Source organism: Muscardinus avellanarius, assembly GCF_963383645.1.
Source record: "Muscardinus avellanarius genome assembly, chromosome: 1".
Taxonomy (NCBI): domain Eukaryota; kingdom Metazoa; phylum Chordata; class Mammalia; order Rodentia; family Gliridae; genus Muscardinus; species Muscardinus avellanarius.
Window position 1 is genome coordinate 221,957,183 of NC_137786.1, and position 18,252 is coordinate 221,975,434.

The 18,252-nt window shown below is 36.1% G+C and overlaps 1 protein-coding gene across 1 annotated transcript; it reads left to right on the forward strand.

Annotated features, from left to right (window-relative positions):
* Positions 1-3,770: 3,770 nt before the first annotated feature.
* On the forward strand, positions 3,771-4,703 carry LOC308265832 (olfactory receptor 4C15-like; the record flags this gene model as incomplete). Its single annotated transcript, XM_080699763.1, has 1 exon — positions 3,771-4,703. Exon 1 carries the CDS (start codon positions 3,774-3,776, stop codon positions 4,701-4,703), a length of 930 nt encoding a protein of 309 aa, XP_080555889.1. The 5' UTR covers positions 3,771-3,773.
* Between the last annotated feature and the right edge of the window lie 13,549 nt (positions 4,704-18,252).

The window sequence follows — 18,252 nt, forward strand, 5'->3', positions numbered from 1 at the left end:
TGTTTTACAGATAGTCATATGGAGAGAGAGAGAGAGAGAGAGAGAGAGAGAGAGAGAGAGAGAGAGAGAGAGAGAGAGAGAGGGGAGAGGAGAGGAGGGAGGGGGAGGGGAGAGGGGAGAGGGGAGAGGAGAGAGGAGAGAGGAGAGAGGAGAGAGGAGAGAGGAGAGAAGAGGAGAATGTTCCTAGTTAGACAAAGAATATCTTTCAATGGTGAGTAAAAAACTGGATCAAATATATGGCATATTTAAGAAAATTAAAAGGAATTTAACTACAAATAAAACTTTACTTTTAATTTTAATAACAATATTTATTTGATAAAATATGTACAAATGCGACTAATATGCACATATATATGTACATTTAAATTGTCTGAAATTAATTTCTTACCCTATAACTATAAAGAACTCTATACAATGGCAACTTAACTACTAATCACTTTTACAGTTTTAAATGTGTGAGTGTGTGTGTGTGTGTGTGTGTGTGTGTGTGTCTGTATGTATGCATACATTTAAAATTTGAAGCATAAAGTCTGTAACAAACAGAACAGTTTATGTTGAAACTATTTATGTTGCTAAAACTAATAGAAAGAAAATAGTTTGCAATGTGGATAGTGGAGAACAGGGCAGCAAAATTCCCAAAATTGCTACCTGAGGAGATGGCCCAGACTCCAGAGTTCATGCATCTTGGGGCCCTGGTGAATCCCAGGTACAGCTCCAGCATATTCAAGGACATGGCCATCATGAAAGGAAATACCAAGTATTGTTCTAGCAGAAATATTGACACACTAAGCTACTACCTCTATCAAAATATGGATTTGAAATCGATTGTCAAACATGGTTTTGAAGGTGGGGATGGTTAAGCCTATGTTATGGTAATTTATGGAAAGTTTACAATGATTTAAAATCTTAGTAAAAGATGCAAATTTATGTCAGCCTGATAGTTCCACTTTTGCAAACAAATTATTCCGAAGCTTCACATCTTTTTCCTGAAACTTAGATGAAGGAAAATTAATATTGTGAGTTTAATCTTAATGTTTAATTTTAAACTATCTCACAATCGTATCAAGATATATGTTGTAAAAAACCTCAATCATTAATATGTTCATTTCCAGATTATAAAATTATATTTATAATATGTATACATGGACATTTATTTTTCTTCTGTATTTCTCACTTATAAAAATGTTTCAACTTGCTGGGCATGGTGACGCATGCTTGTAATCCCCGCGCTTGGGATGCAGAGACAGGAGGATCGCGCAGGTTTGAAGCCAGCCGCGCTGGTTTAAGAGACCCTGTTTCCAAATAAAAATATGAAATAGGTCTGGGAGTGTAGCCCGGAGGTAGAAGGGCTTCCACCAGCAACCCCAGTACCACCAAAAAAAAAAAGTTTCAACTTTTATATCTCCATTTTATTTTTAGTATGATATATGATAATAATTTATAATAGTCTTATTTATATGTAATTATTAAGTATATTAGGCAGTTATAATTTTTCAATATTACTAATACTGCATCATCTTCAAATATAAAATTTCCCCATTTTAATGTTTACAGTAAATTTCTACTTTTAGAGTTACTAGTATAAAATATAAACAAGGTTATGTTCCTAGAATTATTTGCTAGTGTATTTTCCAAAAATATTTCAGAAATGGACCAATTTCATTGTCGTTATAGAATGGGTATAATTTTTTAAAGCTTCATTTTTTATGATACTGTGGGTTGAACTAAGTGGCACTCCACGTTTTAGTTAAATCCCAGTATATATATATGGTTTGTTTGTTTGTTTGTTTTAAAAGAGGATCTTGCTAGGTTGCTGAGAATCTCATTAAATTTCTGAGGCTGGGTTCTAATCTGTGATCATCCTGTCTCAGCTTCCCAAGTACTGGAATTACTAACTCAACTCTTCACCTCTCTTTATGCAAGTAGATGCTGCTTAAAATAATGGTGACATGAATATTAACATCTTTCAATTTATACTCTGCAGAATATCTTGATAGTAACTATGTGGCCTTCTTCAGAAAGCTTAAGGCTTGCTAATTTGTTCAGTGATACAGAGCTGTTAAACGTGTAGCTGATTGCAAGGGTTTTGATAGCAGAAAATGAACATTTTTTTCTTTTTCCTTAATGTTTCATTTGGAATATTTTTCAATGAATAGCAACAAGATAGTATAGAGGATTCCTATACATTACATTTAGTTTTCCCATGGTTACATGAAATATAAATGGATATATTACTCTTAAATGACATCACATTACAAAGGCTCTCATACATGTGCTCTTGGAGGGATACATTCCAATGATCTGTACAGGTGAGGATATAATCACCTTTTGAAACTGAGTCTAATTGTGAAAAATGAACTTGAGGGTTAGAGTATTTATCTGAAGTACTCATGGAAAAGCTTTCTGTGGATAAGGCTGATGTGTTTATAAGTGAGTAAATTATAACTAGGCTTGAAGAGACATTTTATCTTGAGTAACACTTTTCATTTTAAAATTTGGCCCTCAGCATAATCTTGGAAAATGAGTAGATAAGCTGTTCAGGAGCAACTCTGTTTTACATAAGTCATGTATATTTAAAAACATGTATCTAAAAGAATTATGTTGGTTTACACAGAAATGTATTTCATAAGTAATGGATAAATAATGAAATATCAATACTCTAAATTATATTTAACCTGTTGTTTCTCTTCCTTACCCCTGGGGTGATTTCCAGCTTGCCTGTGCAGGAAGTTGGGCTGTCACTACCTTATTCTTTATTGTTTACTCTGTTTTCTTTAGTAGGGTGTTTCATTCAAACATGAACAAAGAAAGGACACTTTAAGTTTGTAAATGGGTGGAGAATATAGAAAGAATCCCCTACTCTGAACTTCCTGCTGGAAAAGAAAAACCCCTACTCCGATTCCTGTTGATTCTGTGGAAAGGACATGGGTGTGGGAGCCAGAGATTCTGCTTTAAAATCCCAGATTAAGCATCTATTGTTTATTTCAACTTATCTTTAATTACAGATTCACCATAAATAAAATCAGACAATAACACCTGCAACAGACTGTGGATCCTGAGCATTGCTTTCATCTCATCTCCTATTCCACTTTTGTCATTGTGATGACTGGCTTTGTTTTATGAACCTCTCTTTACATTTGATAATGGAGAATTGCAAGTACAACCTCAACACTTTGTGTACACTTATGCATCAAGTATAGAACATAGATGTTTCTGTTTTATGAAGAATAAAACAATTCATTAAAAGGCACCACTTATTTCAAAGTTTTGGAGAATCTTTGAAGAAGTTATGATTTTTCAAGTGCCTTCTAAGCTACTTCTTCTTTTCTTCCTTTTAATATTGATGAGCCAGTCTTCTGATTAGGAATGGAGTACTAGTCGATCCTGCCTCACTTCAAGCCAGTGGCACAAATGTGTCTTCAGAATGCCATTCAATAATTCACTTTGAAAAGCCACTACATAGTGATCAAATATGACACTTGCCATTAATAGTTTTCTTTCTTATCATGTGAATACTCTCTAATAATTTAAAATCTACCTGTTTTAAATTATTCAATAATTTATTTCCATCTCAATTCTGCCTGATCTTCAACAACTATCTTCAACAGAGGTTTTTATTCTCAATTGATAACAAATGCTAGAGAGAAGTTTGCATAAGGATGCATTAACTTGTTGATGACTATAACATCCTAAACTTGTTTGAAACAACTGTTTTTATCAAAACAGGAGATTTATATGATTGCTATTTTATTTTTTCTATTTTCTTGGAAAGTATGCAAAACCAGAGCACTGTAACTGAGTTCATCCTCCTGGGGCTTTCACAGAATCCCAAAGTTCAGAAAATAGTATTTGTTGTATTTCTGCTTGTCTACATTGCAACTGTTGGAGGTAACATGCTCATTGTGGTGACCATTGTCTACAGCCCTGCTCTGCTGGGCTCCCCCATGTACTTCTTCTTGGCCTTCCTGTCCTTCCTGGATGCATGCTTCTCTTCTGTCATCACACCAAAGATGATCGCAGATTCCCTGTCTGAGAGGAAGACCATCTCCTTTGAAGGCTGCATGTTGCAGATCTTTGCTGAGCACTTCCTTGCTGGGGTGGAGGTGATTATCCTCACGGCCATGGCCTATGACCGCTACGTGGCCATCTGCAAGCCCTTGCACTACTCGACCATCATGAACCAGAGGCTCTGTGGCATTCTGGTGGGGGTGGCCTGGGCAGGGGGCCTCCTGCACTCCACCATACAAATTCTCTTTACTTACCAGCTGCCCTTTTGTGGCCCTAATGTCATGGATCATTTCATGTGTGACTTGTACCCACTACTGAAGCTTGCCTGCATGGACACACACATCTTTGGCCTGTTGGTGATGGCCAACAGTGGGTCTATCTGCATCATAATCTTCTCCTTGTTGCTGGTCTCCTATGGTGTCATCCTGCAATCCCTGAGAACCCACAGCTCTGAAGGGCGGTGGAAAGCTCTGTCCACCTGTGGATCTCACATTGCTGTTGTGGTTTTGTTTTTTGTTCCATGCATATTTACATATGCACGGCCTCCATCTGCCTTCTCCTTTGACAAACTGGTGGCGATATTTTACACCATCTTAACCCCCTTGTTCAATCCTTTGATTTATACTTTCAGGAATAAGGACGTGAAAGATGCAATAAGGAAAGTGTGGAAGAGGTTGGTGGTGGTTTCTGGTTAAAACTAAACAAGCATTTTTAAAAATTGAAATTAATAAATAAGTCAAATCATTTTACATAAAAACTTTCTTGAGATTTACTTTGTATAGGGTGGGACATGTATGTTTATAGGAAAAATCATTCATGTGGGGCGATAAAATTACATTTTTTGTTTTCACATTAGGCACCAGTTTTGAGTTAGCAACAAAATATTTTCATATGTAAATGAAAAGTAATTGAATTTAATATTTATTTTTTATATAAAAAAGAATGGAAAGACAAAATTTTAGTGACTTTCCATCTATTTTATGCTTTGAAAAATCTTTGTGAAAATATAAATATTTAACTACTAGAAACAGAAATTTGCTCAAACTATTTCAATTTGGAAAGTTTATATTTATGACAGTGAACTTAAGGACTACTGAAAAACAACCAGAACTCAAGACAGTAGGGCATGCGTGTAGAACATCAGCTGGAAGTCTTTCAGAATCAACTGAGTCATCATTCAGTGTGAGCCTATTACCCTTAACTACAGAATTTGTTTGTTTGCAGGTGTGGTGTTGGGATTGAACCCAGGGGCATTCTACTTCCTCCAAGCTATACCCTCAGCCTTTTGATTTTTTATTGTTGTTGTTTTGCGGAATTTGAATTTCTCTTGCATTTATTGAGACATGAGATCTGATTGGCCCAGTTCTGTCTTTGGCTCCTCTGTGTCAGGAAACTGCTACATCCGTGCCAGTCAGCTACAGGATGATAGTGGGGACAGATTCCATAATGTAATCCCTAGTGAGTGTTTACTTCTATCAATCTATCTCCCCCCCCCCCCTTTGCTGTGTGTGTGGTGCTGGAGATTGAACCCCAGAGCATTCACCACATTTAAAGTGCATATGTAGTGATCTGACTTTCCCCATACAGAAGAAATAGTATCTAAGGCACTAGAAATTAAAAACTAGATTTAAAAATAGGGTGACATTTCAATTTATGTGATTATTTAAAGTTTCTGGACATAGACTACCAAAGTGAAAATAATTATAGTGTTAGAACTATCAATAAGTATCTAATTAAATATGGACACATTTTATATGTCATTCCCATAGTCAAGGTGTATTAATCTCAGGTTACCATGTGGCTTCTGCACTAAACTTATTTACAATAAAATATTTCATTTTTTCTTAGCATATCAAATAATGCAGTTCAATTAATTGTGTATTGTAGACAAAAATATGTAACAATCATTCTATTTCTTACTAACCTTTTATGCCAGTTGCAAAATAAAGATCACATTTTATTAGTTTTCTTCCTTAGCATCGACATGACAAAGGATAGATGAAATTTAATTGATCTCTTTTGGGGGAGTCCATGAGAGACTAGGATTAGTGTCTTAAAACAAGTATATGCATTTTAAAAAATATTAGTACTGGGGGTTGAACCCGCCATCATTCAATCTCTGATATACTGCTCTGGCGGCCCTAGTATCTACCTATCTACCTATCTATCACCTATCTATCTTCTCTCTCTCTCTCTCTCTCTCTCTCTCTCTCTCTCTCAAAACAGGGTCTTGTTAAGTTTCTGTGTGTCTCACTACGTTGCTGAGGCTGGTCTCAAACCTATGATCTTTTTGTGCCAGACCCCCAAGTACTGGGATTACAGGTATGTGCCCCAGCCCTGTAATGTGTATTTCATAAGACAAAGTGTATAACAAAGACAAAGACAAAGACATAGTGGGAAGCTTTACTTTGTTGCTCTGTTATTTGTCATCATTGTAGGATTGCATCTTAACCTCCATGGTGATTTTTCTTACAATTAAGTAGTTGATTTAGCTCTAACAATTAGCTAGAGAAATTAGGCTCATCAACTCAATTACTTTGTGTATCTTTTAATACAAGATTTGAAACATCATTAAATAAAACATTTTTCTGGTCAGTCTGTACTGACCTCTACAGATTTATGTTTGTTTCATCATACACCCAGATTTAAAGATATTTTTATTATTACCGGGCATGGTGGCGCACTCTTGTAATCCCTGTGCTTGGGAGGTGGAGACAGGAGGATCGCGCAGGTTCAAAGCCAGCCACTGTGCATTGGCTTAGGAGATCCTGTTTCCAAATAAAAATATAAAATAGGTCTGGGAGTGTAGCCCGGAGGTAAAAGGGCTTCCAGGAACCCCAGTACCACCAAAAAACTTATTATTGAATTTCCAACCTCTCATTGTGAACTCTGGTTATTACATACAAGAAGAAAATAGATCATAAGATTCATCTTAGGAATAAACAAATACTAAAACTCACCTACTTGATATTTTTCATTTATACCAGTTGAATCAACACAATTTTGCAGAATTCTCTGAACAACAGTTGTGCTTTAGCTGTCCACTTTGGTTTTTTTGTGTGTCCATTTTGATTAGGTGTGGTGAAGCTCATTTCATTGTTCTTAGGTTTAGCATTGTATAGTCACATGGAGTTTTTGTTGTAGTTAGTAAAGTTATTCAAAGAATTTTTATTTAGCAATACTTTGCCAATGTAAAATGTGGTAATTAAAGAATGTTTCTAGATATTGGAAAGAAGGTAAGTGAGTGGATTTCCACTATAATAAAATGAGTCAGGAATGATACTGTGTTAAAACACACAAAGGAAAAAATAGAGGTATGTGCATGTATGCTTTTGTCACATTGAACCTCTCTTGTATAATTGCAACACACTAATAAACAAATAATTCATAAATATTATGAAAACACAACTTTGCTCATAATCGCGGTTGTTTTCAATTTCACCAGAGAAAAAGGTGCAGTCCTTACAATGAGCTCCAAGACTCTACAATTTGGGTCACTATAACCTCCCTGAATGCTTCTCATTCACTTATTCATTCACTCTTCTCCAATCCCACTGGGTTCTCTTTCTTTGTAAACACTGAAACATCTGCAGAGCTCACAGACTTACGCATCTCTCTTATCTTGAACCCTTCATCCTTCCATCTCTGTCATGACTTGCTCTCTACTCTTACTCTCACGGCATCCATTCTATATTGCCTGTATTTTCTCCTCTTCCTTCTCCTCTTCCCCTGCTCCTTCCAGTTCTCCTCTTCTCCTCCTCATCCTTCTTCCTTGTACTTAAGTTTGAACCCAGAAACACTGTACCTATGAAATAAACCCTAGCCCCATTCTATTTTTTCATCTTGAAACAGTGTCTCTAAGTTGCTGAAGGACATTGATAAATCTCTAATACTAGCATCAAACCTGTGACCTTCCTGTCTCAGCCTCTCAAGTACTGAGATTACAGATGGGCATCACCACACCTGGCTACATTGCTTATGCTTTAAAAAATAAAGCTCTTCACCTTGACTTTAATTAAGTATCCTCCTCATCAACTCTATTTTTTGAGAGTACTCATCACTCTCTGATCTAATATATATATATTTTATTTTATTGGTTCATTGTAGTCATACATCTTAGTGGGATACAAGACTTGTGTAGACATACATGCACACATTACCCGTATAGCCCTTACCCAATCTCCACCCCATTCCCTCCTCATCCCCTCTCCTCAGGCTTGGCTTAGTGATTGACTTTGATATGTTTAAGTACATCATGTACTTTGGAGAGTTTCATTCTTCCACCCTTCCATCTCCTCAGCTAAGTTGCCTTATTTGCTCCTCTATAAGATCTCTTTCTTTATCTAGAGTTCCTCTTGTTAACCATTTCTCCTTAGCTTTTGCATATTAGGGAAAGCATTCAATTTCTTCTTTATTTGTGAATGACTAATCTCACTTAGCATAATGTCCTCCAGTTCCATTCATTTCCCTGAAAATGGTGTAACTGAGGTTTTTTTTGATGGCTGAGTAAAATTCCATTGTGTACATGTCCCACAGTTTTGTAATCCATTCATCTATTGATGGACATCTTGGCTGGCTCCATAGTTTGGCTATGGTGAATTGTGCAGCTATAAACATAGATACACATGCATTAGTTTGGTAGTTTGGCTTTCTTTCTTTTGGGTAGATACCCAGAAGTGGTATTGCTGGGTCAAATGGTAAATTTGTTCCTATTATTTTGAGGATCCTCCATACTGCTTTCCAAAGTGGGTGCACTAATTTACAATCCCACGAACAATGTTTTAGAGTTCCCATTTCTCCACATCCTTGCCAGCATTTGTCATTGTTTGTGGTTTGAATAATTGCCATTCTAGTTGGAGTTAGGTGAAATCTCAGGGTAGTTTTGATTTGCATCTCTCTGATTGCCAATGATGTTGAGCATTTTTCATGCATTTACTGGCCATTTGAATTACTTATTTCATGAAGTGTCTATTTATTTCATTTGTCTATTTTTGATTGGATTATTTGTTTTTTTTTAGTGTTGAGTTTCTTGAGTTCTCTGTATATTCTAGATATTAGTCCTCTATCTGAGGAGTAGATGGCAAAAATCTTCTTCTATTCTGTTGGCTCTCTCTTGAGGTTCTTGACAGTTTCCTTTGCTAAACAGAAGCTCTTCATTTTCATGCAACCCCACATATTGATTCACCTTTTAGTTTATTGTGCCTTTGGGGTCTTGTTGAGAAAGTTTTTATCTGTCCTATGTGTTGTAGTGTTAGATCTATGCCCTCTTCAAGGATCCTCGAGGTCTCTGGTCTAATTTCCAAGTCTTTGATCGATGTTGAATGGACTCTTGTGCAGGGTGAGAAAGTGAGATTATTTTCATTTTTCTGTATATGGCTAACCAGTTTTGCCAACACCATTTGTTGAACAGGCTATCTTTCTTCCAGTGTATGTTTTTGGCCACTTTGTCATAAATCAATTAGCTGTAAGTATGTGGGTTTGTTTCTGAGTCTTCTATTGGCCTATGTATCTGTTTTTGTGCCAGTACCAAGCTGTTTTTATCACAATGGCTTTTTAGTATAGTTTAAAGCCATTTATTGTGATTCCTTCTGCATGGTTTTTGTTGCTGAGAATTAACCATGTTGGCTATTCTGTTTTTTTTTTGTTGTTGTTGTTCCAAATGAATTTAAGGACTGATTCTTCTATGTCTTTGGGGGAATGATCTTGGTAATATAATGGGTATTGTAGATCACTTTTGGAAGTATGGCCATTTTGATGATATTTATTCTGCCTATTCATGAACATGAAAGATCTTTTCATCTTCTGAGGTCTTCTTCAACTCTTTTTTCAATGTTATATAATTTTATTTGTAGAGGTCTTTTACCTCCTTGGTTAAGTTTATTCCTAAATATTTTATGTTTCTGTGGGAAATCCTGAGTGGAAATTGTTCCGGTCTCAGCCTCCTGAATGCTAGAATTACAGTGGTGTGTCACCACGCCCGGCTCATAAAAGATTCTGATTTTTTAAGATTGATTTTGTATCCACACACTTTGCTGAATTTGTTGATGTGTTCTCTAAGCATTTTGTTTAAGTTTTTTGGGTTTTCTATATTTAACATTCTGTCATCTGCAAATAGTGAGAGTCTGAGTTCTTTTCCTATTTGTACTCCTTTGATTTTCTTTTCTTGCCTTATTGCTCTGGCTACAGTCTCAAGTACTATATTGAAGAGAAGTGGTGAAAATTGATAGCTTTGTCTTGTTTCTGTTTTTATGGGAAATTCTCAAAGTTTTTTCCCACTTAATATGATGTTGGCTGTGAGTTTATTATATATTGCCTTTATGATGTTGAGGTATGTTCCTGCTCTTCTGATTCTCTGCAGTGCCCTTATCATAAATGGATGTTGGATTTATCAAATCCTTTCTCAGTGTCTATTGAAATGATGACGCGATTTTTGTCTTTGGTTCTGTTTATATGATGAATTACAAGGACTGATTTTTGTATGTTGAACCAGTCTTGCATCCCTGGACTTTACCCTATCTGGTCATGGTGTATGATTTTCTTTATGTCATTTTGAATGCATGTTGCTAGTATTTTGTTTAGTAGTTTTTCATCCAAATTCATCAGAGATATTGGCCTATAGTTCTCCTTCCTTGAACTGTCTTTATTTGGTTTTAGTATTAATGTGATATTGACTTCTTAGTATGTATTTGGGAGAGTCCCATTTTTTTCTATTTCATGAAATAGATTGAGGAGTATCAGGGTTAGCTCTTCTATAAAGGTTTTATAGAATTCATTTGGGAAACCACTTGGTTCTGGACTTTTCTTTAATGGTAATCTCTTTATTGCTATTTCAATCTCTTTGCTTGCTATTGGTTGGTTTAAATTTTCTATATCTTCTGGACTCATTTTAGAAAGGTTGTATTTATCTAGAAAGTTGTCAATATTCTCCAGATTTTCCATTTTGTTGGAGTATAGTTTTTCAAAGTAGTTTCTGATAATCCTCTGGATTTCTACACCATCAGTAATGCTATCTCCATTTTCATCTCTTATCTTCATAATTTGGGTTGATTCTTTACATTTTTTTAGTTAAGTTGGCCAATAATTTATCAATCTTGAGAATTTTTTCAAGGAACCAGCTTTGGGGTTTGTTGATTTTCTGTAATTATTTTTTTTATTCTCTAATTCATTGATTTCTGCTCTGATTTTAATAATTTCCTATCTTCTACTGGCTTTGGAGTTAGATTGTTCCTGTTTTTCAAGGGCTTTGTGGTGTGTCATTAGGTTGTTCATTTGATGATTTTCTGTTTTCCTTATGTGAGCACTCAATGCTTCAATAGAGGACTAATATCTAGAATATATAGAGAACTCAAGAAACTCACCCCTAAGAAAATACCTAATCAAAATATGGGGCAAGTGAAATGAATAGACACTTCACAAAAGAAGACATTAAAATGACCAATAAATGTATAAAAATGTTTAACATCATTAGCAATCAGAGAGATGCAAATCAAAAATACCCTGAGATTTCACCTATCTCTAACTAGAATGGCAATAATTAAAAACAGAAACACAACAAATGCTGGTGAGGATGTGTAGAAGTGGGAACTCTAATAATTGTCAGTGTGATTGCAGATTAGTGCAAGCACTTTGGAAAAGAGTTTGGAGTATCCTGAGACGAATCGGTATGAGCCTACCTATGAACCAGCAGTACCATTCTTGAGTATCTACCCCAAAGAATGGAAACCAAACTACCAAATTAATGGATGCATATCTATGTTTATAGCTGCACAATCCACCATTGCCAAATTATGAAACCAGCTAAGATGTCCATCAACAGATCAGTGGATTTCAAACCTATGGGATATAAATTTTACTAAGCCATAATAAAGAACAAAATTATATCATTTGCAGAGAAATGGATGGAGGAGACATTATGCTGAGTGAGAATCAGTCACAAAAGTAAAAACATCAGATGCTCTCCCTAATATGCAGAAGGTAGGGTGAAAATGAGTCATAGGAGGAATTCTAGACAAAGAAGAAACCTTAGATGAGCAAATAAGGCCACCTAACTGAGGGTGATGGGAGGTAAAAAGAGGGAAATTCCCTAATTTACATGATGTAAATTTACAAACATATCAAAGTTAAATGAGAAGGAGGGAGGGAGAGAGGAGGCAGGAAGAAATGGAGTGGGAAGAGGGGAAGAGCTAACTGGGTGATGTGTGCATGTATGTCTCTACCATTTTGAACCCTATCAAGATTTTTATTACAATGCACCTATGTAACAACAACAAAAAAGAATTCCAACTAAATTACATAGAGAATTAATGATGCCTAAAGGCAATGCAGACAGGCATTGCTTGTGAATTATTGATATGCTTTTAGAGTAATTAATATGTATATACTTATTCACTGTAATTAATATGATCAATTTGATTAATAATAGGCATATTTTAAAAGTATTTTTGCTATAGTTCTATTTAATAAGTAAAGTTTATGTACTAAATATTTAACCAAACAAGTAATATTATTCTTAGATTAGATTTTTAAAGCCATTGAAAAATGAGGAGTGTATACATATTCTCAGATCATCTACAGTATAATGTAAGATCTGATCACACTCATGATTGTTTTCTTCTTTTGATAATAAAGATCCTGGAATTTAAAGAGATATCCTATAAAAGCATACAGACTTGAATGTGAATTCATAATCTGTGAGTTATGTTGTGTGATATTGGAGAAGTTGCTCACCTTTCTCAAATTTAGTCTACTTATATATCTAGATCTACATATCTATCTCTCTATCACTGCATATATTCAAGGATGATGTGACTAAGCTCTGTAGTTCTTGATGTTATACAAATGATAATAACTAAAAGACCTGTTTAAGCTAGGCTCTGATAAAAAAACAATGTTCTATTTTTCTTTGAATTCACCCTTAGAATAGCATCTGGTATACATCATGTACTCAAAATGTTTGTTTGGTATATTTTAGCTTTTTATTGCTATGAAAAATTTACTTAGGAGGAAGAGTTTATTTAGCTCACAGTTTCAGAAGTTCTGGTTCATGGCCACTTGACCCTGTTGTTTGGGTTTTGTGGCAGAATAGTATGTCATGGTGGGAGCCTGAGCTACTCATCTAATGGTGGCTAGGAAGCAAAACAGAGAGACTGAGAAGGTCTAGGGTGCCAATATCTCCTTAAGTAGCATGCCCCCATGACCTGACTTCTCTCCTGAGGTTCTACCACCTCTTCATAGTGTCACAGGCTAGTGACCAAATCGTCAAGGAATAATAGGAAGCAATCCTTTACTGAAGTGAGTGTTTAAGTGGACTGCGGGTGGCTTTCAAAGCTCACTTGACATGCAGCTCATGAATTTAAAGTGAGATGGACAAATTTGTTCCCCAATGGTACTCTTAGGCTGGAGCCCAACTTGAATAGGATTTTACACAATCCATAAATATTTTCTGGAGATAAGGACAAATTTATAAAATTGTCCAGAATTAGGTTAAAGTTGAGTTTAAATTGGCCCTGAGCTATAACTTGGCCTCAAGTTTGACATGCCCGCCACCTGCTGGAAGTATCACATCAGAGCACATTAATCAAAGGGGAGCAGAGCTATAGAAGTCAGCTGTCTTATACTAATAGAGGTTAAGGTTTGTGGCTATTTCTATAGGTATTCAAATAAATTGTTCTGAGGGTTTATCTGTATCCTGGAATTTATCACAACATTAGGAAATTTTATTTTTTGCAGTTGTTAAAATTTTTCTATCATCTATCTATCTAATTATTTATCTAGAGAAAGAATGGAGGGAGAAAGAAATGTTTTTAAAACTATGAGAAATTTTGAGTCAAGAAAAATAATAGTGTTTCCAAATAAAAAACATATATATATAAAATAGGTCTGGGAGTGTATCCCGGAGGTAGAAGGGTTCTAGTACCACCAAAAATAAAAAATAAATACCAAGGTTCTATCTAACACAGTTGTTGTTTGTATTTATCAATAAATGCTGGCGAAGGTGTAGTGAAATAGGAAACTTTATACACTGTTGGTGGGACTGCATATTAGTACACCCACTGTATAGCTTGTTATAGACTGAATATGGATCCAACATGTGATCTAGTCATATCACTTTTGGGGGCCTTCTCATGAGAACTGCAATCAGATTACTATAGGACTACATGCATTTCCATGTTAATATCAGCACAATTCACAACAGCCGAATGATGGAACCAGCCTCGGTGCCCATTAACAAGTGAATGGATTATGAAATTGTGGCATATACACACAATAGAATTCTACCCAGCCATAAAAAAGAACATAAGCATTTCATTTGCAGAAAAATGGACAGTACTTGAGTACCGTAGGCTTATTGAGATTAGCCAGTTACAGAAAATGAAGGGCCATATTGTGGAAGCTAGAGAGGAACAGGAACACAAAGAAACCTCAGATAAATGAGAAGAGATTCTACTGGAATGGGGGAGGAAGATCTGAAAACAGAGTAGGAAGATATGGAGGGGAAAGAGGAGGTCTGATAATGGAAACTATTCAAATAGTATTTGTACATAAGTATATACACAGTATACCTGGTGAAAATGGAAAACCTGATTCATGAATGTCTTTATCTCCTTTCACCAAGTTATCACTCCTACCATCTGCCACAAGGGCCTCACTAGAGGCCAACATGATTGGAGGCATCCATTCTTGGACTTTCAGACTCCATAAATGTGAGTGAAACAAACCTCCTTATAAAGTATCTAAAACCATGCATTTTGCTAAAGCAAGAGAAAACAGAAAAAGAAGTATTTTGTTTCTCAACTTTTCTTTCTTCCCTTCCTCTTTTTTCCTTATTCTGGAAACATTTCTTCAACATCTCATAATTTGTTAATAATCCATAGTAATTCATATTTTTGCAGTGTTAAGGATTGGACTCATAGGCATTCTACTTCAGAGATATACACCCAAGCGCCATCCGTTTTCATTTTTTTTCTTAAATAGTGTTTCACTTAGTTGCTTAGAGTCTCCCTAAATTGCTGAATCTGGTCTTGGAACTGTCATCTTTCTGTTTCAACCTCCCATGTATTGAAGTTATAGCATTGTTCCCCCACCATGCTTGACTAGTTAATCTCTTAATAATTCATCTGATAATAGTTCATCCAGACATCATTTACTGGTCATAATCTTCCACAAATGTTTAAACCAAACAAAAATTAAAAGTATTACTACAATATAAACCTTCTATATCTTACGGGCTTGTATGTGTTTATGTATGTGTATACTCTAAGTTAGTTTTGCATTACTTTGATAAAATGCCACAAATAATCTATTTAAAAGGAGTAAGGGTTTATTTAAGCTCGCAGTTTTGTAGGTTTCTATCTATGCTTGCTTGGCCCTGTTACTTTGGACCTGTGGTGTCACAGAAGGATATGGTGGGAATGCAAGACAGAAAAGGTCTATTTACCTCACTGTGTCTAGAAAGCAAATAGGGGGGAGGGCTGCAACCATTCAAGAGCATCTTCCCATTCAGGAGCTTGATCCTGTTCACCTCATTTCTTTTCATCAGCCTCACCTCCTAAACGTTCTACCACTTTCCTCAAATGCCACAGGTTAGTGGCTAAACCTTTAGCCCATGGCCTTTGGGAGATACACCTAATCCAACACACAGATACTACAGAATTACCTACTGGATCATTTATTAGTTTGTTACAAAAAGATAAACAGGATGCGTGTGTGTGTGTGTGTGTGTGTGTGTGTGTGTGATACTGGTGATTGAACACAGGGGCATTCTACCTCCAAGCTATACACTCAGTCTTTTTATTTTTTGCTCTTTTTAAAAAAAATTAGGTCTCTTAGATTGATGAAAGTCTTGCAACATTGCTGAGGCTATCGTTGAACCTGAGATTTTCCTGTCTCAGCCTTCTGTGCTTTATAAACAAGATGTTAAGTCACAAAATAGTGAAGGAAGGAAAAAGTTGCACCACTTTATTTTGCATTGTTATCTGTTTGTGTTTGGTGCTGCAGTGATTTATTGTCAGTTGCTGTCCTGCCTCCGTTCACATTTTGGAGATAGGTTTGTATTATAATTATTCATATTATGAGAATGTCATTCAGGTTAATGATTAATATCCAAGTGAAAATGTGAAAAAATACATAAAACAAAAAAGGAGATATTCTTTTCCAGTTATTTCAAGGATGTGCAACAATATTTGAAAGGGGATATTCATTTATTGACAATGGGTCTGATTTCCCTGACTAGTCATAATAGTGCCATTATGCAGATTAAATTTGATGGTAATGCAGGTAGTCATATCACTGAAGGACAGAACGACACTCATGTAGGCAGTTAGCTCTTCAGCTTGTCAAATGTTGAAGTTTAAACTGATACATAGGCCTAAAATAAGGGAACAAGCTGGGCTTCAGGGTGTACATATTTAAAAGCCTCACAAGTACTAAAGAAACAACTGTCTACATATTACAAAGATTCTCTCAGATAATGTGTGTAAAAACACTGGAAACTTCCACGGGACATGCAAGTCTCTTCCTTTCTTTCTTTCTTTCTTTCTTTCTTTCTTTCTTTCTTTCTTTCTTTCTCTCTTTCTTTCTTTCTCTCTTTCTTTCTTTTCTTTTTTTTGTACTGGGGATTGAACCCACAGGGATTCTGCATCTGAGATACACCCCAAGCTTGCTTGCTTGCTTGCTTTATTTATTTATTTATTTATTTATTTATTTATTTATTTGCTTTGAAACAGGCTCTCACTAGGTTCCTGAGGCTGGCTTCAAAACTATGATCCACCTATTTCAGCCTCCTAACTACTGGGATTGCAGGTGTTTACCACTGTGCCTGTCACATGCGAGTCTTCAGTGAGAATGAAGTGTGGGTGAAAGGAAGGAGTGAATAGTCTTCTCAGAAGATGCTCCTGCAAAGGCAGAGGAGGATTGACAGAAACTTATGGATGAGGATAAGGGAAAGAGGTTTTAGTGACAGTGCTGGACACAGGAGGCAGAATACCACGAAAGGTGGCTGATGTAATGACTTCAGAGAATCTTTCGCTGTGCTCAGGGAATTGGGGCCCGCCAGTTGCAGCCACTTTCAGCAACTCGATAGAATTCAATTCTGAAGCTTCTTGCCAAAAGTTGTTGGTTGTTAGAAACAGTTATCACTGGGGAGTTGATAAACACCAGTGCCCGTTAGTGTGGAATGGTCTTGGCAGCAAACTCTCTGAACAATTAAAACATTGCATCAGCCTTGGAGACCAAGAGCCTGTGTTGGAGGAAGATATTGACCACAGTTTGCTCATGCCTCAGGGAATGAACTTTTTCCTGCTTCATGAGCCAAAGGCAGGAGCTGGAGCTCCAAGGGACCGCAAGTAGGATGGCCCTAAAGAAAGCATCATTGCTATTGCTTCAGTGTGGTTTTCAGCCCTGAGAAATGTACTCTAGAGAAACACTGGCATCTGCCCACAAATTTCTATATCTCAGCCAATGGATAATCTTGGGTTTTTAAATTAGGAAAGAGGATGAGGAAAAGTCTGATTGGGCAGCTGTTTTGAACTCTTCACTTTAAAGAATTTCTTATGGGCAAATGTATTTGCATTATAATCTGCCATTAGAAGGTATACAGGTAAGGCTCAATGTTCTGGAAGTTTATCTATTAATTCTTAATTGTGTATCAAAACAGTAATCAAGTAAACACATCTCATGATCATTTTCCAAACAGAAGACTGTATTCTATTTGGCTACGTTTTAGATCCCAGGCTTTATTATAGAAAAGAAAGAACTGTAAGATTTTATACAGCAGTAGTCCAAGAGTTTTCATTATTGTTTCTTTTTTTGTATGTTTACAGTTCTAGTTATTGAACCCAGAGGCTTTCTAATGCAGAGATACACCCCTACCATATTAAAAATAAATATTATTTTAACTTGGAAGAAGGGTCTTACTACATGTGAACGCTGTCCTTCGACCTGTGATCCTCCTGTTTCAGTTTTCCAAGTACCGGGGCTACAGGCCTGTGCCACCACTCCTAGTACTGATATGCCTTTGATAACCTCTGTAAGTCATCTCTAGTGAATGTAAATATGTAGTAGTAGAATGAAACTTTAAATATACATGCTTCTCATTAATAGAAGAATAATTCTGGGCATGGTGGTGCACCCTTGTAACCCCAGCATTCGGGAGGCTGAGACAGGAGGATCATGGTTTATGGCCAGCCTCAGCTAGTTAGGGAGGCCCTTTGCAACTCATCTTTGCAACAGTGAGACTGTTTCAAA